The sequence below is a fragment of the Bos mutus genome, chromosome 11, assembly GCF_027580195.1.
Source record: "Bos mutus isolate GX-2022 chromosome 11, NWIPB_WYAK_1.1, whole genome shotgun sequence".
Taxonomy (NCBI): domain Eukaryota; kingdom Metazoa; phylum Chordata; class Mammalia; order Artiodactyla; family Bovidae; genus Bos; species Bos mutus.
Window position 1 is genome coordinate 96,040,351 of NC_091627.1, and position 24,705 is coordinate 96,065,055.

General features: G+C 42.6%; 1 protein-coding gene across 1 annotated transcript; it reads left to right on the top strand.

The window, feature by feature from the left end:
- Window positions 1–503: 503 nt before the first annotated feature.
- On the top strand, window positions 504–24,354 carry MTHFD2 (methylenetetrahydrofolate dehydrogenase (NADP+ dependent) 2, methenyltetrahydrofolate cyclohydrolase). The gene is made up of 8 exons (XM_005897648.3): window positions 504–667; window positions 9,977–10,161; window positions 18,766–18,888; window positions 19,294–19,446; window positions 19,860–19,967; window positions 21,091–21,183; window positions 21,572–21,697; window positions 23,123–24,354. The coding sequence occupies exons 1-8, from the start codon at window positions 567–569 to the stop codon at window positions 23,284–23,286; spliced, it is 1,053 nt and encodes a 350-aa protein (XP_005897710.1). The 5' UTR covers window positions 504–566; the 3' UTR covers window positions 23,287–24,354.
- The last annotated feature ends 351 nt before the right edge of the window (window positions 24,355–24,705 follow it).

Genomic DNA, 24,705 nt, shown 5'->3' on the forward strand with positions numbered 1-24,705 from the left:
TACCACCAGGGAAGTCGCCAGATAAAAGTAAAGTATGACTCGTCCTCTCAAGTTTAATTGGGCATCTTGTATTTTTGTTTGGAAGATCTAGCAAAACTATATGTAAATCACTTGTTCCTCATCCAACTTCAGTTGTTTTGACATTCATTGATGAGTCTCAATTTTTACTATGATTTTGCCAAATAGTTGTTTTCTAACTGCACCTTTCTTCTACATATACTAGCTGCTATTCCATCTTCCTATCTTTTTATCCACTCTTAACAGCGTCTGGCACACAGTAGGCACTCAAGATATTTGCTCAATGAATGAATGACTTGTCCGGGCTTCCGGGACAACGGTTTGGCAGGGGCTTGGCTGGCTCAGCCAGTCTAGGCAAGCTCTCCAGTCTTCAGAGTCACGCAGGGGATTCTCCAAGGTAAAGGAAGACAACGATTGGCTCCTTCAGCGGCCCAGCAGGCTGCAAGTGGAGAGCGCAGGGACCAATGGGTGCCGGCAGGAGGCGAGGCCTGCCACGCTGCAGCGGTATAACCGTGCGGCCAGCGCGCGCATCTTTCCCCGAGCTGACGATGGCCGCAGCCTCCTTTATAACCTCTTTGGTCACCCGACTGCTCCGGTCCGCGCAGAGTGGCCGCCTCCATCAACGCCCTTTCCACCTCTCGGCAGTGCGGTAAGAGGGTCGGCGGGCTGGGTCAGCGCGGAAAACCGAGGGGAGCTGAACGCCGGCTCGCCTAGGGATGCCTTTCTGAAGCATCTCGGTCCCGGGCGGTGGTGGCCACAGAGAGGGGTGTGGCGGGGCGACGCGGCAGCCCCGCTTGGCCTCAGCGTACCGCTAGGGCTCTCGCTCTGCGTGTGGGCTGAGCCCGGGAGCCCGCCTTTCGGGAGGGAGGCGGTCTCCGGCAAAGCTCCGGGCGTTGCCCTGTCTCGAGGCCAGTCCGCCGGTGGGACGGGGCCCACGGTGTGGAGCAGAGGTGCAGGCGGGCTCTGGGACGCCACGATTTACGTGGGAGCATATAGAAGTCACCGGCCAGGACCGACCTTGGCCGTGAAACCGAGAGCTGGAAAGCCGTGACGTTTTGGCGAGCGCGAGTAAGAGTTGTAAGTGAGCAGCCTCTAGCGACCCGCCCCTTCCCGGAACCCTAGCGGCGGAGAGGGTTAGAACAGTCTGATGAAATCCCCCACAAGCTTTGCTCGCCCGGTACCAGCACTTCCTCCAGGTTGTGGATGTGGCTCGTGCTGCTCTACAAGCTGCTCCTTTCCCTCCCGAGAGAATAATAAATGTGCAGTAGTCACCGGGATTTTGACTGCAGCCCGCCTGGAGTTGGTCAGTGCCAGATCAAGTAAACTGAGGTGGTGAACACCCGGGAAGAGAAGAGGGAAAGCTCTGTCTGAGTTTTCTTAGGGAGGTTATAAATATTTCATGATCTTTCTGGACCACAAATTCCCATTCTAAACATAGATTGAAAAGTTTTGGGGGGAGGGAGAGCTGTGATTTCAGTTCCCTAAATCTATGCACCCTCTTTCCTTTCAGTGTTTAGAGCTTATTTGTAACAGCAGCCCCTTTATCCAGGTACTGTGCTAGGCTGTGCATTATTCAAAGATGGTAAAAAATGGTTCTTTCTTTAGTGGAACTTCCCTACCTGTCAAGGGGCAGAACAGTGTGTAATTTCAAGTCTGTAAAAATGCTATTAGAGATGTTTTCCAAGGTGCTGTTGGACCACAGAATGGGGATTAATGCATTAAAAAAATATTTGAGACTTCCCTGGTGGTACAGTGGATAAGAATCCACCTGCCAGTGAAGGAACACAGGTTGGATCCCTGGTCGGGGAAGATTCCGCATGCGGTGGAGCAACTGAGCCCACGTGCCGCAAATACTAAGCCTGCCAGTTGCAATTACTGAAGCCCGCAAGCCCTAGAGCCTGTGCTCCCTGGCCACCTGTGCTCCTGGGGCCACAAGAAAAGCCACCACAATGAGAAGCCTGCGCTTGGCAAGAAAGAGTAGCCCCTACTTGCCGCAACCAGAGAAAGCCCTCAGGCAACAACGAAGACCCAGCACAACCAAAAATTAATTAATTAACATAAAAATATTAATTTATTTGGTTGTACTGGGTCTTAGTTGCGGCAAGTGGGATCTAGTTCCCTAACCAGGGATGGAACTGACCCCCTGCAGTGGGAGACCTGAGTTCTAGCCACTGGCCCATCAGGGAAGTCTCTAATCCGTTGTTGGAAGATTTCTGGGGAGACATTCAAGGATTTTCTTAGTCTGACCCTGATCTGCCTTTCCAGCCCCATGTTTTATTATTCCCTGTTCTCCTTCCTCTTCCTCCCTTCCTGAGTTCTGGCCACATGCGCTTCCATGATTGAAAAGAGATTTATAAGGAGCTTCTAATTTGTAATCTAAAGAACTGGAACAGTTTGCTCACACTGTCTAGTAACCAGTGTCCTCCTTTCACTTTTCTGGATGAATAGGTTTCCACATCTCTGAAGGTAGTAAGTACATTTAGTATTCAGGGTTCTGATGTATTGCTTTGATTACTGCTAGTTGGTAAAATTAAAACGTCTTTTTAAAAATATAGGTCTGCATGTGTTCCTTTGGGTGGATGGGTGGGGGTAGTGTGAGAGTTTTCATGGTTAGATAGTATTGTAGACCATGGGGTATAGAAAAAAAAGAAAAGAACTTTGGAGGCAGAAATTTGTGTTTGAATTTTGTTACTATTGTTTCAGTTTCTTGTTCTGTATAATGGGCTTATTATAATAGTCCCAAGTAACTGAGAATAATGTATGTAAAACTCTAACTGAAATGTCTAGTGTTTAATAAATATAGAGTTCCATCTCCCTTTGTGTCTTTGTTCACTCATTGCTGACTAATTGGTAGATAACAGAACTCTTTCCAAAATAAGTCATGATCATGAATTGTAAATTATATCTGATACTAATTTTTCATGGAAAATCTAGTACTGCTAAGTTACTTCAGTCATGTCCGACTCTGTGCAACCCCATAGACGGCAGCCCACCAGGCTCCCCTGTCCCTGGGATTCTCCAAGCAAGAACACTGGAGTGGGTTGCCATTTCCTTCTCCAATGCATGAAAGTGAAAAGTGAAAGTGAAGTTGCTCAGTCGTGCCCAACTCTTAGCGAACCCATGGACTGCAGCCTACCAGGCTCATCCATTCATGGGATTTTTCCAGGCAACAGTACCGGAGTGGGTGGGAAAGTGAAGATGCTACTGACGGATTTTGGTTTCCAATTTTATTTGGACAGTCCTTCAGTCCTTTCTAGTCAAGCACTTCTAAATAAGTGTTAGCTAATATGGTTAATACATTTTGGATTCCCTGTGGGACTAATTCAGTCTCCATTTCCATTTATTCTGGGGTAGCAGTAACTTTTGGGGAAGGCAATGGCACCCCACTCCAGTACTCCTGCCTGGAAAATCCCATGGCTGGAGGAGCCTGGTAGGCTGCAGTCCACTCGGTCGCTAAGAGTCAGGCACGACTGAGCTACTTCACTTTCACTTTTCACTTTCATGCATTGGAGAAGGAAGTGGCAACCCACTCCAGTGTTCTTGCCTGGAGAATCCCAGGGACGGGGGAGCCTGGTGGGCTGCCGTCTATGGGGTCGCACAGGGTTGGACACAACTGAAGCGACTTAGCAGCAGCAGAAGCAGTAACTTTACCTGCCCTTCAGCAAAAAAAGTAAAAAGTTGGGAAATTAGGTAATGAGGCCCTCATAGGACTGTGTTTCACATTTGGCAGAGTTGTGGTCCAAGGAGGAGGGCTAAAATAATTATATTATGAACAATACTTATTGCATTGTGGCTTTGTTTTGGTTCTTGTTACTGTTTGACTCTTTTTGTAAAGCATCTGGCATAACATCCAGAACTTGCCTCTGAAATTTGGAACACTGGTTTCTCCCAGGACCCTGCGTCCTTAGCTTTATTGTGTCATGCTTAGTCCCAGTGTGCTGCTACCATTTTCTCTTAAGTTTACTGCTTTCAAAAGGAACTTTTTAGTGAAATGAAATCTAACTTCACTCAATATTTTTATAGATCCTTCGGTTCAGTTCTATTGTATTGTTAAAGATGTGTCTCTGTAAATCTAACCAACAGAAGAGAGTTAGAAATTAATTTTTAGTTAATATATATGCTTAGCACTTTATATCTTATTTCATTCAATATAAATTACTGTCCTAAGCCCTTTTAAACTAATCTTGCACTCTATTTCTGTCCCAGGACAGGTATTTTCGATATTATCATAGATCAAGAATGTTGCCAGGGGTACTTGTATCAGCAAAGCCCTTTTGAAGAAGTTCGCTTCAACCCTAAATCTGAAATGGATTTGTAAATATTAATGTTTAATATTACCTTAATATTAATATTACCATGAATATATATGAAATGCTGTTATATATTTTACACTATACTAGTATCATCAAGTAAAATCTAGGTAAAAGCATTTGGTTTGCTATAAAATTGTGGTATCTTTTAAAAATGTTTATTTATTTAAATAATTTATTCATTTTCCAGGTCTTAGTTGCTACATATGGGAACTTACTTGTGGCACGCAAACTCTTAGTTGTGGCATGTGGGATCTAGTTCCCTGACCAGGGATTGAACCCGGGGCCCCTGCACTGGGAGTGTGGGGTCCTCTTAGCCACAGGACCACCAGGGAAGTCCGTTGATATCATCTTACTATCTCAAAAGATGGAAATACAGATTAATATAAGGTTTAGATATAAAATTACTGCATTACATCTAAGACACTGAGACTTGGTTTAAAGTAGGTATTTAATCACAATGCAACTTAAAAGCAGGCATTGAAGACTTAGACTGTTGGAGCTTTAACATTTTATTTAACAGTGGCCTGGCGAATTAATTATATCTGACCATACAAAATATCCAGTACCTTGATGTCATCCCTGAGTGTTAAATATGTGCTGTTAAAAAAAATATGCACTATAAGGGGAAGTAGATTGTTTCGATGTTTCAAAGAATCATGTTCTTAATTAGTGTTGAGTTGTAGCATTCCTTATGACACTGGGGACAAAAATCTGAAGGGAAAGTCTTGTTTTCAGTGGGGGTCCTTTTTCGTAAGGTACACCTTCTTGTTCTACTTGAAGTAATGTGAACTTTACTGTACGGATATATGTAGAAATAAAGTCAGGAATCTTCCACATTGGAACCCAGGAAGAGCTGCATAATCAGTTGTTATTAGGGAGAGATAGGCTTTCAGAGATTTGAACATATTTGAGGGACTACAGGTTCTTCTAGATCTGAGTTGTCTCAGTGTCGCCTAACAAGCAGGTTCTCATCCCTGTGATTCTAGTATGTGAATGTAGATCAGAGAGAGGCTCTTACTGATCTAGTTCCCTACCACTACTCCTGATGCATAAGCTTTTGCACCAACTAGACTGCAGGCTAGCCTAGAAACTGTTGTTCTGGGCATCAGATACTCACTCCTGGTGTGTCAGCTGTGGATGGGATACTGAGGTCTTGTGGTAGAGCACACTGCCATCTATGAGATGGATTCTCTCTGGTCCCCCTTCCAATCCCGATTCTTTTTTAAAATAAATAACTGATTAATTTTTGGTTGTGCCGGGTCTTCCTTGCTGTGCGATGGCTTTCTCTAGCTGCTGCACGCGGGGGCTACTCTTCGTTACAGTGCACAGGCTTCTCTTGCTGCAGAGCACGGGCTCTAGGTGTGCGGGCTTCCGTAGGGGCAGCGCACAGGCCATAGAGCAATGGCTTCCCAGCTGTGCCACGTGGGCTTAGCTGCCCTGAGGTATGTGGGATTTTCCTGGATCAGGGATTGAACCTGTGTCCCCTGCATTGGAAGGTGGATTCTTATCCACTGTACCACCAGGGAAGTCCACAATCCCTATCCTTCTGAAAAATCTTTTCGAGGAAGAACTATGGAGAGGAGTCGTCGTTGTGTCTGATTCTTTGCAACCCCATGGACTGCAGCACGCCAGACTTCCCTGTCCTTCACCATCTCCTGGAGTTTGCTCAGACTCATGTCCATTGAGTTGGTGATGCCATCTAACTGTGTCATCCTCTGTCGCATGCTTCTCCTTGTGCCCTCAATCTTTCCCAGCATCAGGGTCTTTTCCAATGAGTCGGCTCTTCCCATTAAGTGGCCAAAGTATTAGAGCTTTAGCTTCAAGCAGCAGTCCTTTCAGTGAATAGTCAGGGTTGATTTCCCTTAGGATTGACTGGTTTGATCTTGCAGTCCAAGAGACTCTCAAGAGTCTTCTCCAGCACCACAATTCAAAAGCATCAGTTCTTCGGCGCTCAGCCTTCTTTATGGTCCAACTTTTACATCTGTAAATGACTACTGGAAAAACCGTAGCTTTGACTACGGACCTTTGTCGGCAAAGTAACATCTCTGCTTTTTAATATCCTGTCTAGGTTTATCATAGCTTTTCTTCCAAGGAGCAAGTGTCTTTTAATTTCATGGCTGCGGTCACCATCTGCAGTGATTTTGGAGCCCAAGAAAATAAAATCTGTCAGTTTCCACTCCCCGCCCCCCCTTCTATTTGTCATGAAGTGATGGGGCTGGACGCCATGATCTTAGTTTTTTGAATGTTGAGTTTTAAGCCACCTTTTTCACTCTTCTCTTTCACCCTCATCAAGAGGCTCTTTAGTTCTTCTTTGCTTTCTGCCATGAGGATGGTGTCATCTGTGTATCTGAGGTTGTTGATATTTCTCCCAACAATCTTGATTCCAGCTTGTGCATCATCCAGCCCAGCATTTCTCATGATGTACTCTGCATGTAAGTTAAAGAAGCAGGGTGACAATATACAGCCTTGACGTACTCCTTTCCTGATTTGGAACCAGTCTGTTGTTCCATGTCCGGTTCTAACTGTTGCTTCTTGACCTGCATACAGATCTCTCAGGAGGCAAGTCAGGTGGTCTGGTATTCCCATCTCTTGAAGAATTTTCCACACAGTAGTAATTGTAATTATTACAATTACAATTGTAATTGTAGTGATCCACACAGTCAAAGGCTTTAGTGTACATAATCAATGAAGCAGAAATAGATGTTTTTTTGGAATTTGCTTGCTTTCTTGTGATCCAACAAATGTTGGCAATTTGGTCTCTGGTCCTTCTGCCTTTTCTAAATCCAGCTTGTACCTCTGAAAGTTCTCAGTTCACATACTGCTGAAGCCTGGCTTGAAGGATTTTGAGCGTTACCTTGCTAGCATGTGAAATGAATGCAATTTTGTGGTAGTTTGAACATTCTTTGGTGTTGACCTTCTTTGAGATTGGAATGAAAACTAATTTTTCCAGTCCTGTGGCCACTCCTGAGTTTTCCAAATTTGCTGACATATTGAACATGGCAGTTTATCCAGGTCATTAAGACCTTTTTTGTATAGTTCTTCTGTATATACGTGCCACCTCTTCTTAATCTCTTCTGCTTCTGTTGAGTCCCCTACCCTTTCTGTCCTTTGTACGTTCCATCCTGCATGAAATGTTCACTTAATATCTCCAGTTTTCTTGAATAGATCTCTAGTCTTTCCTATTCTATTAATTTCCTCTGTTTCTTTGCATTGTTCACTTAAGAAGACTTTCTTAGCTCTCTTTGCTATTATCTGGAACTCTGCATTCAGTTGGGTATATCTTTCCCTTTCTCCCTTGCTTTTTGCTTCTCTTCTTTCCTCAGCTATTTGTAAAGCCTCCTCAGACAGCCACTTTGCCTTCTTGCATTTCTTTTTCTTTGGGATGGTTGATCACTGCCTCCTGCACAACATTAAACCTCCATCCATAGTTCTTTAGGCACTCTGTCTACCAGATCTAATCCCTTGAATCTATTTGTCACCTCCATTGTATAATCATAAGGGGTTTGATTTAGGTCATACCTGGATGGCCTAGTGGTTTTCCCGATTTTCTTCAATTTTAGCCTGAAATTTTGCAGTAGGTATTGTCCAGTATATTGTTTATTGGTTTAACTGCATAACATCATTTAAATATTTAAAAGTACATATAGATTAAAAGCCAATTCACTACCTGGGAAATGATTCAAAACATTTGACTAGATGCTAACACGGGCAAAATATAAACTACAAATGGAATATAAGCATAGAGAACAAACTAACATCATAGCGGTGAGAGATCAAATAAAACATTGCAAGTTAACGGCATTTTTTTTTCCCTACAGTTGTCAGACATCAGGAGGCAGGATGGTATAGCATTAAGAACCTAGACTCTGGATTCAGAAGAGCTAAACATGGCATCTAGTGACATGACATTATGTCAAGTACTAATTATCAGTTACTTAAATTCTCCAAGTTTAGATTAATGGTAGTAATTATTTCAATCAATTTTATTTTCTTAAATATGTAGCTGGACACAGATTTACCACTTGAACCTCTCCTTCAGATTTTAGTTGTCCCTCGATTAGGAACTACGTAGTCTAATCTAAACTTTTAGTTTGGGAAAGTTTTTTTTCCAGTTTTCTTCAGAAGTAATTGACATACATCACATCCTTAGTAACTCAGTGATGAAGAATCCACCTGCAATACAGGAAATGCATGTTTGATGCCTGGGTCAGGAAGATCCCCTGGAGAAGGAAATGGCAACCCACTCCAGTATTCTGCCTAGGAAAAACCCATGAGCAGAGGAGCCTGGTGGGCTACAGTCCATGGGGTCTCAGAAAAGCCGGACATGACTTAGCAACTTAATAATTGACATACATCTCTGTGTAAGTTTAAGGGATACTGCATGATGGTGTAATTTACATACATTGTGAAATGATTACCACAGTAGGTTTAGTTAAAATTCATCATTTCATATAGATATGTTTTTAAAAAATATTTATGTAATCTTTGGCTGTGCTGGGTCTTTGTTCCTGTGCGCATTCTTTCTCTAGTTTTGGCAAGCCGGGTTACTCTCTGGTTGTGGTGCTCCAGCTTCTCATTGTGGTGGCTTTTGTCTTGTTGTGGCCCATGGGCTCAGCTGTCCTGTGGCATGTCGGATCTTCTGGGCCAGGGATCAAACCTGTGTCCCCTGCATTGCAAGGCAGATTCTTAACCACTGGTCGCCAGAGAAACCCTCATATAGATACTGTTATAAAAATGTAAAAATTCTCCTTGTGATGAGAACTCTTAGGATCTCTTATTTTAGCAAGCTTTCTATATATTATACAGCAATGTTAACTAAAGTCTTCACTGTATATAGTACATTATGTCCCTGCTGCTGCTGCTGCTAAGTCGCTTCAGTCTTGTCCGACTCTGTGCGACCCCATAGACAGCAGCCCACCAGGCTCCCCCGTCCCTGGGATTCTCCAGGCAAGAACACTGGAGTGGGTTGCCATTTCCTTCTCCAATGCATGAAAGTGAAAAGTGAAAGTGAAGTCGCTCAGTTGTATCTGACTCTTAGCGACTGCATGGACTGCAGCCTTCCAGGCTCCTCCGTCCATGGGATTTTCCAGGCAAGAGTACTGGAGTGGGTGCCATTGCCTTCTCCGACATTATGTCCCTAGTGCTTGTTAATCTTATAACTAGAAGTTTGTACAGTTATCCTTCAGTATATGAGTAGGATTGTTTCAGGAACTCCAAGGATACCAAAATTCCCAGATGCTCTAAGTCCTTTATAAAAAATGGCATGGTATTTGTATATAACCTATCCTCCCATATACTTTAAATCATCTCTAGATTATTTATTTATAATACCTAATACCATGTAAATGCTGGGTAGATAGTTGTAAATACAATGTAAATGCTATGTAAATAATTACTAGGTGCAGGGCAAATTCATGTTTTGCTTTTTGAATTTCCTTCCAAGTATTTCCAACCCGTGGGTTGGTGAATCCTTGAATGGGGAACGAATAAATAGAAGGGCCCACTGTGCCTTTTGACCATCTTCTTCCAATTCCTCCTCCCCTTCCACCCAAAGTTATTGGTACTTAATGACACTTTCGTAGTCTTTATTTATTCTTTACAAAAATTCGAGCCATGTGTTTTTGTGATTCTGTTGCCTTCTGCAGAAATGAAGCTGTTATCATTTCTGGAAGGAAACTTGCTGAGCAGATCAAGCAGGAAGTGCGGCAGGAGGTGGAAGAGTGGGTGGCGTCAGGCAACAAGCGGCCACACCTGAGTGTGGTTCTGGCTGGAGAGAATCCTGCGAGTCAGTCCTACGTCCTCAACAAAACCAGAGCAGCTGCCAGCGTGGGTATGTGTCACTCTCAGACCCCAACTACTGTTAAATTGAGATTTAATCGGAGGCAAACTATTATAACTTACGTTTCTTTTTTCTGCTTAGAAAACCCAAACAGAGGAGGCTAATGCGTTCAACTGAATCCAAATATTTGTCAGAAAGGAGGTTTATAGACTAGGACTGGAGGAATATGGTTGGTTTCTTGGTGTCTTCTGGAATGTAATCTAAATTCTGTTACAGGCCAACTTTGATAAGTGACCTTGAACACCGTTTACATCTGCTGTCCTTGAGCAGTGAGTCTGTGACTAAAGTATTTGAGCATTTGGTTGAGGAGACCTCAGTGATGTGGCCTAGAATATAGTCATGGATTTGCAGGAAATGACTCTGGCTTCTTTGAAATAGGCTGTGGTTTCTCCACCAGTGGTTCCAAAGCCAATTAAAGCATACAGTTTAGCCGTGGTTGAGGGTTTGGATGCAGAAGGAGCAGGTCTGAATGATGGGAGGTTTGGGTTCTAGGTCTCACTGTCCTGGAGACTGTGTGGCCACAGATCAGAGGTGAGTAGGCTCAGCTGTGCCCCTGCCTGCTTCTCTGTGGGTCAGTGGTCTGAGCACTGTGTGCCCACCCTTCTGAAGGGCTGTGAGACCACTGCACCATGAGCCCTTGGCATACTCTGTTCTTTATCACTGAGGATTGAGGCCTCCTGCCCTCTTCATTGAAAAACCTTTAGGTTTCTCTAGTAGTTCAGTGGTGAAGAATCTACCTGCTAATGCAGGAGACCCAAGTGTAGTCCCTGATCTGGGAAGAGCCCATGTGCCATGGATGTGCTAAGCCCATGCCCCACAACTATTGAGCTCCTCCACAAGGGAAGCCTTGTTGCAATGAGCCTGCACACTGCAGCTGGAGAGCAGACCCCACTGACCGCAACTAGAGAAAAGCCCACGCAGTAACAAAGACCCAGCATGGCCAGAGTAATTATAAACAAAATTATAAAAGTAAAACCTTTAGAACATCTAGAAACTAGTAAGCTATGGCTTTCTAAAACTTTGGAATGGGAGGTAGCATGGTATAGTGGAAAGAACATGGACTTTGGAACTGCAAAGACTGGCTTTGTCACTAGCCGGCTTATATTTCAGTTTCTCTGAGCCTTGTCTATAAGATGAGGTTAATGAAGATTATGTAGAATAATACATAGAAAGTACCAAGCTAGTACTCTTTTAGTGTTTTGTTTGAGAAGTTACTCAAGGTTACCTCTGTGAGCCTGTTGAAGCTTTCCAGCTACCAGGGCGGTTGTGATGATTAAAAGCCTTGCTGATAGCATGGCAGGCAGTGTAGCCTTGCCCCAATAAATGCCTCTATTTTATTTTATTCTTTTATTCTTCGAATACTTTTGCCTAAAATTTTTTAGAAGTTTTTACTGGAGTGTAATTCTTTTTACAGTGTTGTGTTTCTTTCTTCTTATAACAAAGTGAATCAGTCACTGTTCTTCAGTCACCAGCCGTGTCCAGCTCTCTGCCACTCCATGGACTGCAGCGCTCCAGGCCTCCCTGTCCCTCACCATCTCCCAGAGTTTGCCCAGTTTCATGTCCATTGAATCGGTGATGCCATCCAACCATCTCATCCTCTTTTGCCCTCTTCTCCTCCTGCCCTCAATCTTTTCCAGCATCAGGGTCTTTTTCAGTGAGTCAGCTGTTCACATCAGGTGGCCAAAGGAGCTTCAGCATCAGTCCTTCAATGAGTATTCAGGGTTGATTTCCTTTAAGATTGGTCTTTTTTCCTTGTTTTCCAAGGGACTTTTGAGTCTTCTCCAGCACCACATTCTGAAGGCATCAGTTCTTTGGCTCTCTGCCTTCTTTATTTTCCAGCTCTCACATCTCTTCATGACTATTGGAAAGACCATAGCCTTGACTATACAGACCTTTGTCAGCAAAGGGATGTCTTTGCTTTTTAACACACTGTCTAGGTTTGTCATAGCTTTCCTGCCAAAAAATAGTAGTCTTTTAATTTCATGGTTGCAGTCACCATCCACTGTGATTTTAGAGCCCAAGAAGAGGAAATCTGTCACTGCTTCCATCTCCTCCCCTTCTCTTTGCCATGAAGGGATGGGACTGGATGCCATGATCTTAGTTTTTTTAATATTGAGTTTTAAGCTGGCTTTTTTCCTCTCCTCCTTCGCCCTCATCAAGAGGCTCCTTAGTTCCTCTTTGCTTTCTGCAATTTAAGTGGTATCATCCACATACCTGAGGTTGTTAATATTTCTCCCAGCAATCTTGATTCCAGCTTGTGCTTCATCCAGCCTGGCATTTTGCATGATGTACTCTGTGTATAAGTTAAATAAACAGGGTGACAATAAACAGCCTGTCATACTCCTTTCTCAATCCTGAACCAGTCAGTTGTTCCATGTCTGGTTCTAACTGTTGCTTCTTGACCTGGGTACAGATTTCTCAGGAGGCAGGTAAGATGTTCTGGTATTCCCATTTAAGAGTTTTTCACAGTTTGTTATGATCTACACAGTCAAAGGCTTTAGCATAGTTAATGAAGCAGAGATAGATTTTTTCTGGAATCCCCCTGCTTTCTCTGTGATCCAGTGAATGTTGGCAGTTTGATCTCTGGTTCCTTTGCCTTTTCTAAACCCAGCTTGAACATCTGAAAGTTCTCGCTTCATGTAGTGCTGAAGCCTAGCTTAGAAGATTTTGAGCATAACCTTACTAGCATGGGAGATGAGTGTAATTGTCCAGTGGTTTGAACGTTCTTTAGTACTGCCCTTCTTGGGAAGATGATTGATCTTTTCCAGTCGGTGGCCACTGCTGGGCTTTCCATATTTGCTGACATATTGAGTGCAGCACTTTAATAGCATCATCTTTGAGGATTTTAAATAGTTCTGCTGGACTTCCATCACCTCTATTAGTTTTATTGGCAGCAGTGCTTCCTAAGGCCCACTTGACTTCACATTCCAGGATATCTGGCTCTGAGTGAGAGACTACACCATCGTGGTTATCTGGGTTGTTAAGATGTTTATTGTACAATTCTTCAGTGTATTCTTTCCATCCCTTCTTGATCTCGTCTGCTTCTATTGGGTCTTTACCATTTCTTTTTTTTTTTTTTTTTTTTTTTTATTCTTCCAATTTTATTTTATTTTTAAACTTTACATAATTGTATTAGTTTTGCCAAATATCAAAATGAATCCGCCACAGGTATACATGTGTTCCCCATCCCGAACCCTCCTCCCTCCTCCTCCCCCATACCATCCCTCTGGGCCGTCCCAGTGCACCAGCCCCAAGCATCCAGCATCATGCATCGAACCTGGACGGGCAACTCGTTTCCCTACATGATATTTTACATGTTTCATTGCCATTCTCCCAAATCTTCCCACCCTCTCCCTCTCCCACAGAGTCCATAAGACTGTTCTATACATCAGTGTCTCTTTTGCTGTCTCGTACACCGGGTTATTGTTACCATCTTTCTAAATTCCATATATATGCGTTAGTATACTGTATTTATGTTTTCCTTCTGGCTTACTTCACTCTGTATAATAGGCTCCAGTTTCATCCACCTCATTAGAACTGATTCAAATGTATTCTTTTTAATGGCTGAGTAATACTCCATTGTGTATATGTACCACAGCTTTCTTATCCATTCATCTGCTGATGGACATCTAGGTTGCTTCCATGTCTTGGCTATTATAAACAGTGCTGCGATGAACATTGGGGTACACGTGTCTCTTTCCCTTCTGGTTTCCTCAGTGTGTATGCCTAGCAGTGGGGTTGCTGGATCATAAGGCAGTTCTATTTCCAGTTTTTAAGGAATCTCCACACTGTTCTCCATAGTGGCTGTACTAGTTTGCATTCCCACCAACAGTGTAGGAGGGTTCCTTTTTCTCCACACCCTCTCCAGCATTTATTATTTGTAGACTTTTGGATCGCAGCCATTCTGACTGGTGTGAAATGGTACCTCATAGTGGTTTTGATTTGCATTTCTCTGATAATGAGTGATGTTGAGCATCTTTTCATGTGTTTGTTAGCCATCTGTATGTCTTTTTGGAGAAATGTCTATTTAGTTCTTTGGCCCATTTTTTGATTGGGTCGTTTATTTTTCTGGAGTTGAGCTGTAGGAGTTGCTTGTATATTTTTGAGATTAGTTGTTTGTCAGTTGCTTCATTTGCTATTATTTTCTCCCATTCTGAAGGCTGTCTTTTCACCTTGCTAATAGTTTCCTTTGATGTGCAGAAGCTTTTAAGGTTAATTAGGTCCCATTTGTTTATTTTTGCTTTTATTTCCAATATTCTGGGAGGTGGGTCATAGAGGATCCTGCTGTGATGTATGTCGGAGAGTGTTTTGCCTATGTTCTCCTCTAGGAGTTTTATAGTTTCTGGTCTTACATTTAGATCTTTAATCCATTTTGAGTTTATTTTTGTGTATGGTGTTAGAAAGTGGTCCAGTTTCATTCTTTTACAAGTGGTTGACCAGATTTCCCAGCACCACTTGTTAAAGAGATTGTCTTTAATCCATTGTATATTCTTGCCTCCTTTGTCGAAGATAAGGTGTCTATATGGTCTTTACCATTTCTGTCCTTCATTGTGGCCATCTTTGGATGACAGGTTCCTTTGATGTTTCTAGTTTTCTTGACGGGATCTCTAGCCTTACCCTTTCTGTTGTTTTCCTCTGTTTCTTTGCACTGTTCGTTGAAGAAGGCCTTCTTGTCCCTCCTTGCTGGTCTCTGGAACTCTGCATCTAGTTGGTATACCTTTCCCTTCCTCCCTTGTTTTTTGCTTCTCTTCTTTCCTCAGCTATTTGTAAAGCTGTCGTATGTATACATAGATCCTCTCTTTTTGGATCTTCTTCCTATTTAGGTCACGCAGAGCATGAAGTAGAGTTCCTGTGCCGTACAGTTGTTCTTATTGTTGTTTAGTCACCGAGTCGTATCCGACTCTTTGCAACCCTGTGGACTGTAACACACCAGGCTCCTCTCTCCATGGAATTTCCAAGTCAAGAATTCTGGAGTGGGTTGCCATTTTCTTCTCCAGGGGATCTTCCCTACCCTGGTGTCAAACCCACATCTTCTGCATTGGCAGGTGGATTCTTTACCCATGAGCCACTAGGGAAGCCCTGTGCTATATAGTAGGTTCTCATTCATTATCTCTTTTATACAGACCACCTTACTTGCCTCCTGAGAAATCTGTATGCAGGTCAAAAAGCAACAGTTAGAACCAGACATGGAACAAGAGACTGTTTCCAAGTTGGGAAAGGAGTATGACAAGGCTGTATATTGTCACCCTGCTTACTTAACTCATATGCAGAGTACATCTTGTGAAATGCCAGACTGGATGAAGCACAAGCTGGAATCAAGATTGCTGGGAGAAATATCAATAACCTCAGATATGCAAATGATACTGCCGTTATGGTGGAAAGCGAGGAGGAACTGAAGAGCCTCTTGATGAAAAGTGAAAGATGAGAGTGAAAAAGCTGGCTTAAAACTCGACATTCAAAAAAGTAAGAACATGGCATCTGGTCCCATCACTTCATGGCAAATAGATAGGGAAACAATGGAAACAGTGACAGACTTTATTTTCTTTGGCTCCAAAATCACTCTGGATGGTAACTGCAACCATGAAATTAAAAGATGCTTGCTTCTTGGAAGAAAAGCCATGACAATCCTCAGATCAGATCAGATCAGTCGCTCAGTCGTGTCTTGACTCTTTGTGACCCCATGAACCGCAGCATGCCAGGCCTCCCTGTCCATCACCAACTCCCGGAGTTCACTCAGACTCATGTCCATCAAGTCGGTGATGCCATCCAGCCATCTCATCCTCTGTCGTCCCCTTCTCCTCCTGCCCCCAATCCCTCCCAGCATCAGAGTCTTTTCCAATGAGTCAACTCTTCGCATGAGGTGGCCAAAGTACTGGAGTTTCAGCTTTAGCATCATTCCTTCCAAAGAAATCCCAGGGCTGATCTCCTTCAGAATGGACTGGTTGGATCTCCTTGCAGTCCAAGGGACTCTCAAGAGTCTTCTCCAACACCACAGTTCAAAAGCATCAATTCTTTGGTGCTTAGCCTTCTGCACAGTCCAACTCTCACATCCATACATGACCACAGGAAAAACCATAGCCTTGACTAGACGAACTTTTGTTGGCAAAGTAATGTCTCTGCTTTTGAATATGCTATCTAGGCTGGTCATAACTTTCCTTCCAAGGAGTAAGCGTCTTTTAATTTCATGGCTGCAGTCACCATCTGTAGTGATTTTGGAGCCCAGAAAAATAAAGTCTGACACTGTTTCCACTGTTAACCCGTCTATTTCCCATGAAGTGATGGGACCGGATGTCATGATCTTCGTTTTCTGAATGTTGAGCTTTAAGCCAACTTTTTCACTCTCGACTTTCACCTTCATCAAGAGCCTTTTTAGTTCCTCTTCACTATCTGCCATAAGGTGGTGTCATCTGCATACCTGAGGTTATTGATATTTCTCCCGGCAATCTTGATTCCAGCTTGTGCTTCTTCCAGCCCAGCATTTCTCATGATGTACTCTGCATATGTTAAATAAACAGGGTGACAATATACAGCCTTGACGTACTCCTTTTCCTATTTGGAACCAGTCTGTTTTTCCATGTCCAGTTCTAACTGTTGCTTCCTGACCTGCATACAAATTTCTCAAGAGGCAGATCAGGTGGTCTGGTATTCCCATCTCTTGAAGAATTTTCCACAGTTTATTGCAATCCACACAGTCAAAGGCTTTGGCCTAGTCAATAAAACAGAAATAGATGTTTTTCTGGAGCTCTCTTGCTTTTTCCATGATCCAGCGGATGTTGGCAATTTGATCTCTGGTTCCTCTGCCTTTTCTAAAACCAGCTTGAACATCAGGAAGTTCACGGTTCACATATTGCTGAAGCCTGGCTTGGAGAATTTTGAGCATTACTTTGCTAGTGTGTGAGATGAGTGCAATTGTGCGGTAGTTTGAGCATTCTTTGGCATTGCCTTTCTTTGGGATTGGAATGAAAACTGACAACCCTAGACAGCATATTAAAAAGCAGAGACATTACTTTGCTGACAAAGGTCCATCTAGTCAAAGCTATGGTTTTTCCAGTAGGCATGTATGGGTGTGAGAGTTGGATCTTAAAGAAAGCTGAACACCGAAGAATTGATGCTTTTGAACTGTAATGTTGGAGAAGGCTCTTGAAAGTCCCTGGACTGCAAGAAGATCAAACCAGTCAATCCTAAAGGAAATCAGTCCTGAATTCATTGGAAGGACTGATGTTGAAGCTGAAACTCCAATACTTTGGCCACCTGCTGCGAAGAACTGACTCATTGGAAAAGACCCTGATGCTGGGAAAGATTGAAGGCAGGAGGAGAAGGGGATGACAGAGGATGAGATGGTTGGATGGCATCATCGACTCGATGGATATGAGTTTGAGCAAGCTCCAGGAGTTGGTGATGGACAGGGAAGCCTGGTGTGCTGAAGTCCATGGGGCCACAAAGTGTCGGACAGTAGTGAGTGACTGAACTGAAACTGAAAGCTAAGCAGAAAAGAAAAAATAAATTAAAAAACAAACTAAAAGAAAAGCTCTGTGTGTGCTCCTTCCACTAGGGTCTGCTCTTGAAGCTGGCCCAGAGCACACGTGTCAGCACAGGCTGACTGGAGCACAGGCTTCCATGGGCATGTCCGCAGGGGCTGGAGCAACTGGAAGAAGCCTTGGAGGTGGGCAGCCCTCTGCCTGCCTGGACCCATGACTCACGGAGGCTTTGAGCAGGGGTGGTGCTTGGGTCCACTGGGACCCCAGCAGCCAGAGGAGGCCTTGGTGAAGGTGGGGCTCAGGCTGGAACCCCAGCAGGCTTGCCAGGGCCTGAGCAGAGTGGGGAGACTGTGGCTTGAGAGGTGAGCGAGCCTGCCACACCTCCTGGGCAGGCGTGTGCTCCCATTACTGCCCGAGGAAGCTGGGTTGGTGGGCCGGGAAAGGTTCTGCCGTGGTGGCCCCACCCTTCATGTGCCAATCAACAATGGTGCCTTGCTCCCATTGTGGTCCAAGACCCTCCTCCCACCAACACCTCAGGCCATCCCCTTACCACCAACTGCTGTCCCCTCCCCGGATCCACTCCCCAAATCCCACTCTGCAGCACCCAGCCCTCCTCCCACCATGAGACACACAGACTGGGGTGTGAAGGGCTGCGGCATGGACTGTATGCACAGGCTCCACTCCATCCTGCCCCCCACACACTGGCTGCTGCGTTCCCCTCTCATCCTGAGGTCCCCCTAAGATCCTTGCCTTTCCCTGCTGACCCCCCACTGTGAGGATGCTTCCCTGAGTGTGGGATTGCCTCCTCTCCCCCAGCTTCCCCCAGGGGTGCTGGTCCTGTCCTGCCTCCACTGTTCCCCACTTCCTTCCCACACCCTACCTGGGAAGGACACTAAACAGAAAAGAAAAAAAAATTTTTTTCTTTCTGAAATAAAGATTGCGCTGGGACTCCTCCCATCCCCCTAGGTGTCCGAGGCCCTCTGCCAGTGCCCAGCACGCGCTCCAGAAGAACTTCTCCGACGCACCTCTGACACAGCGGGAGGAGACATGAGCTGTGTGTTCTCCTCCTCCGCCATCTTCCATAGTCTATTTTTTTAACCTTGAAAATTTTTTATAGGAATCAACAGTGAGACCATTCTGAAACCAGCTTCAATTTCAGAGGAAGAACTGTTGAATTTGATCAATAAACTAAATAATGATGATAATGTAGACGGCCTCCTTGTTCAGCTGCCTCTTCCAGGTGAGATTTACATAGCTCTATTTAAAATGATCTCTGAGGCGTGGAGAGGCTTGTTTAGTTTATACAATTGGCTCCTCATATGTATTTGTCTTAAAGAAAGGGGAGGTAAACTCAAGAAAGTGAGTATGTTGTTAGATATGGGACCGACCTACTCAGAATACCAATTACTCCCTGACTTGGTATTGAGGTCTTAATACAAAGGACAGTGGAGGGAAGTGGTTTGGAGAGGACAAGAGAACACTGGTTTGGTCTTGGCATTTGGCTTTGCTTGCTGTGTGTTCCCAACACACAGATGAATAAGTTGTGGGGTGAGTTATAGAAGGGGAATGGGTTTCGAGTACGCTGGAGTCAAGCAGTGCTAACTATGCAACAGTGACTTGACCACTGCTCTGATTTCTTTTTCAGAGCACATCGATGAGAGAAAGGTCTGCAATGCTGTTTCTCCAGACAAAGATGTCGATGGCTTTCATGTAATTAATGTAGGGCGAATGTGTTTGGACCAGTGTTCCATGTTACCAGCTACTCCATGGGGTGTGTGGGAAATAATTAAGCGAACTGGTAGGTATCTCCATCTCAGTATTATCAAAACATACTTACGAAATGGTAAAAATTCCTACAGAACAAACAGTGGAAACCCCCCTCAGATCATCTAGTCCTACTCCCCAGAGCCTAACTCCCTTAGCAATTGCCTGCAACTGTTTTTGCTGCTTCATCCAGAAAACTCTGAAGGAAACTTAAGCTTTGATAGTGGTGATGGTGCACATTCGTATAACACTTTGCAGCTCGTGTTTCCTTTCAGCTTTCACTGTGTGTAGCAAGTGATGGTTCAGTTGACGGATGAGTCAATAAGCTGATGATTTCCTTCATTATCACAATTAGAGTCACATCCTAAGGTGTCAGTCTTCCTTTTTCTTAGGTGCTCTAAGATAATCTGGCACTGTGTGAAACGCAAATATATTCATTTTTCATAGGCATTCCAACCCTAGGGAAGAATGTGGTTGTGGCCGGAAGGTCAAAAAATGTTGGCATGCCCATTGCAATGTTGCTGCACACAGATGGGGCACATGAACGGCCCGGAGGTAAGAATATTGCTCTCGGGAGGGTGTCCTCCTCTCCCTTGTGAGAGAGACTGCCCTGTGGATGCTTGGAAGTGTTTGTTAAGCTTTATTTGTCTTTGTTATAGTTTTGTTAATAGGTACTTTGGGAGTAATCTTTGTGGAGGAAGATGTACTCAGTGTTACTCGAGAGTTAATTTAATATTCACTAGTATGGCACCCCACTCCAGTACTCTTGCCTGGAAACGCCCATGGACGGAGGAGCCTGGTAGGCTGCGGTCCATGGGGTCGCTAAGAGTCAGGCACGACTGAGCGACTTCACTTTCACTTTTCGCTTTCATGCATTGGAGAAGGAAATGGCAGCCCACTCCAGTATTCTTGCCTGGAGAATCCCAGGGATGGGGGAACCTGATGGGCTGCTGTCTATGGGGTCGCACAGAGTTGGACACGACTGAAGCAACTTAGCAGCAGCAGCAGCAGCAGCAGTATGGAACTAGTTCAGAAGTAGATATGTCTCAGAAATTTGAGTTTTGAGTGGAAGCATGGTTATAGACAATTAGAATTTTCAGTTATGGCTTTGATAGTTGGAGTTAAGAAGTATAACTTATTCAAAATTAGTATCCTCATCTGTGCCATTTGATAGGAAAAAAATATCTTAGACCATTGCAAAGGATTGAATTCATATGACTGTAATGTGTCATCATTATGTCAAATTCTGTTAATTTGAGAAAAACTCTCAAATCAAAGTTATATGATTATCATAATATGACCATACATGATTATATCAGAGATAAAATATATCAGAACTAAATATTTCCACATATCTTTCAGCACACTTTTAAGAAAAATCCTTGAGTAATTCTAGTGACATTTTGTTTAGAAAGACTGTTAAAAGGGATAAGGAATAAATCTAATGATATATGACTCCAAAGGGTAGAGCTAGGACCAACAGGTAAAAGTTACAAGAAATTGAGTATTAGTTTTATTGTTATTTTTTAATGACAATTGGCTGCCCAGAAAGTATAGTGTAAGATTTGTCAATTATTTTTTCAGAGGTCTTGAATTTCTGGCATGGTTTGCCTAATTGAGATCTAATCCATTCCTAGCTTTGATTCAGAAATCAAGACATCTGTTTTTTAACTCATAGGCGATGCCACTGTCACAATATCTCATCGATACACTCCTAAGGAGGAGCTAAAGAAACATACAGCTCTTGCAGATATTGTGATCTCCGCTGCAGGTAAGAGCACCAGGGAGGGGGTGGAAGTACCTTGCTCAGAGAAGGAAGATGGACCTCTTATCTTGAATTTGCCTGCTGCCCTGTCGTTTTATTCTGTATTCCCCTAGGTTTGACCATAATGTCAAAGCTGCTTACAAAGATGAGAGTTGTGGTTGGAATACCGATTTCTGGCTTTCTATTATATATTTGATGGATAAATGTTATTTCTACAGCCTCAAAATATTTCTGTTCGCTATATGAAGTTTAATTGTTTCCCTGGTTAATAGTTCTTATCAGTTTTTATAAAACAAGCTAATTCATTCTTGCAGGTATCTTGAAATTGATAAGAATCTTACAGGTGGGATATTCTTTTCAGTACTAAATTGATCATTCCGATCTCCTTTTTTAGGTATTCCAAATCTGATCACAGCAGATATGATCAAGGAAGGAGCAGCTGTCATTGATGTGGGAATAAATAGAATTCAAGATCCCATAACTGCTAAACCCAAGTTGGTTGGAGATGTGGATTTTGAAGGTAACTTTTTAAAATATAAAAATCAATAAATTCTACTTTTATTGAACAATTAGGGCAGACTATTTACTTTTTCTTTAACTTTTATACTTATATTACCTTGGTTATTACCATTTATTATCATTTTTACCATTATTATCATTATTACCATTTATTATCATGCTTTCCATGATAATTAAGAGAAATCTTTTAAAAAATTATAGTCATTCTAGAATTTAGGTGTTTGTATCATCAAATTATGGAGAACAAATATAAAGTTTTCAGGAAATTTCTTTCTTCTCTTTAGGGTTATTCTATAATGAAAACAAGACTTTTAATGAGTCTGAAAATTTAATGAAGTGATTTTTCTAAACCATTGAGTTTCCTAAAAAGTATTACAGACTTCTCATTTTCATACTGAGAGAAGAGATCTCAGACTTGCAATATTAAAAGTCCAGGAAAAAGCCATATTACTAAAATTTTGGAATTCCCTGATAGATTTCTCCTTTCAGTTCTGAATTTATCTGAATTTTATGCTGATAATTCTATTTCTAGCTTTCTATTTCTTCTCAAGCAGTCAGACCCAAGCCTAGGTATCTAAGTGATTTTTCCCTTTAGATTGGATTAAAAAAATTCTTTTTACTTTCCAGAAAATTACTTTGCTTGGTGCTTTGGGCAAACAGTATAGTTAAATAAATAGAATAAAATTAAGAAAATATTGTAAGCAGGTTTTAATTGAAGTAATCCTTATTATTATTATAGTTACACTTCCATACAGTTAGCTACTGAGATGTTTCTTTTTAAATTGATTTAATATGGAGGAAAAGTATGGCTGGTTATTTAAGTATATTCATTGAATAACTCTGCTTATTATATGCATGTTATTTTATTATTGGTTTTTTTTTTTTTTTGCCACACTGCACAGCATGTGGGATCTTTGTTCCCTGTGAGTGCTCAGTTGCTCAGTCATGTCTGACTCTTTGCAACCCCATAAACTATAGCCCACCAGTCTCCTCTCTCCATGGGATTTTCCTGGCAGGAACACCAGAGTGGGTTGCTGTTTCATCCTCCAGGGGATCTTCTGACCCAGAGATTGAACTCAAGTCTCCTGTGTTGCCTGCATTGCAGGCAGATTCTTTACCACTGAGCCACCGGGGAAGCCCTTAGTTCCCTGACCAGGTATCAAACCTGTACCCCTGCAGTGGAAGCTCAGAGTCCCAACAACTGGATCGCCTGGGAAATCTCTAAATGTGTGTTACTTTGTTAATATGTTCAAAAGCCCTTGTTCTTGGGTATTGTAGATGTGATATTTTTTTAATGAGTTTGAGGTTTATTGAGATGCTTATGTATATTATTGCTTTTTCTTTGACTGCTTCTTCCATGATATGTTAAAGTACATAGAGTTCCTTTGCCATAATTAAAGAGTTTGCCTGTCTTATCTCTGTGTAGGAGTCAAGAAGAAAGCAGGTTACATCACTCCAGTCCCTGGGGGTGTTGGTCCCATGACTGTGGCAATGCTGATGAAGAATACCATTATTGCTGCAAAAAAAGTGCTGAGGCTCGAAGAACAGGAAGTACTGAAGTCTAAGGAACTTGGAGTAGCAAGTAATTGACTATTGTGTCTTCTGTGTCATGAACAGCACTCCAAGCCAGTTCAAGAGGAAAACCAGGTCAATAGACATGCAATATTTTTTCTTTACTTACATGGCTTTAAACAATGCTTTGTATTTATTGTAAGCTTAAATGAGTGTGTGTTTGCACACGTAGCTCTGCAGTAACCTACCAGGGAGCATGCCACTGTCATGCTGGGTCATGTGATCCAACCAAGAGAAACATTACCCTAGAGATTCACAGGGAGGACCCTGTCCCCCTGAGAATGGCTGCTTAACTTTGTCAGGCCTCTTCAGTTGAAATTTGTCTTCTTTAGAAAGGCAGCTGTGCTCACCATTACACCACCAATGCTGCCCAAGCTTGGCTTTTCTATGATTGCATTTCCCAAGTGCTATTCCAATGATGAGTTGATACTCACTTTTAGGTTCCAAGCCTTTTGAGTTCAACTGGTCAAACCAAAGGAAAAATGTTGCTAGAGAAAATTAGGGAAAAGTTAAAGAAGAAAGAAATGATGGTAATTGAGTAGGAAAAAATTTACTCTAATTTATATATGTGTTGATGATAAAGAAGGAAAACTGCATGTTGATAGTCTCCCTATCATTTTGTGACTCAGTCATTGGGAAGATGTCTGGGGTTTTCCCATTTGCTATTAGCCCTTGTTTTATGTTCCTTACCGCTTGGGGTCTCCCCATTTTACTTTTCTAGGATTGAAAGGCTTATTTTATAAATTATTCATGTGTGTTGTCATATTTGACTTTTCCTATATCCTGAAACTTCACTGTCAAATTTTTATACTGTTAGAGGTGTCTGTATGGTTTCTTTAGTGTATCTTGAAACCTATTTTTGGAAAACATAACTTGGGCTTGATAATCATTAGGGCAGCTATATATAAGTATGCAACTTACTTTTCCACCAAAGAACTGTCAACAGCTGGCAGCTTTTCTCTGCTGCACCTGTTGGCTTTCCTTGATCAATTTTTGATAGTGAGAGTTAATACTGAATTTAATCAGACTTTATTAAGGGACTTTTTGCATCATTTTGATTTTTTAAATAAAACACTTCTGACTTGATATGGAAAGAGTTTCTGAAATACTTCATCTTTCTGCTACTATCCTCCTGTGGCCTAATTTTTCTCATTGGATGTAATCAATTTAAATATTCCTATATTTGGTAACATCCAATCCTTTGACTTTAACAAATTGGTTTAAAGAGCTGTGGAGAAACCAGCCTAGTCCTTTTAATTGTACATCCCAAGCCAGAAGTTTCATCTGTAAGCTTCATTTCAGTGGTTAGTCTTGTTCTGAGTATTTTAAACCATATGTTCAATTTACACGGGACTTCTTGATGTGTTTTGCCAAATCTCCCCCTCCTCCACATAATATGTATAAATTTTTTTCCTGTGTGTGTATGTGTTTAAAACA

Bases quoted from the DNA above. Each gene is read 5' to 3' on its own strand.
- MTHFD2 (XM_005897648.3), top strand. From the start codon at position 567: ATGGCCGCAGCCTCCTTTATAACCTCTTTGGTCACCCGACTGCTCCGG. The intron at 18,889-19,293 runs GTGAGATTTACA...TTTCTTTTTCAG, and splicing joins TGTTCAGCTGCCTCTTCCAG to AGCACATCGATGAGAGAAAG. The intron at 19,968-21,090 runs GTAAGAATATTG...TTTAACTCATAG, and splicing joins GGCACATGAACGGCCCGGAG to GCGATGCCACTGTCACAATA.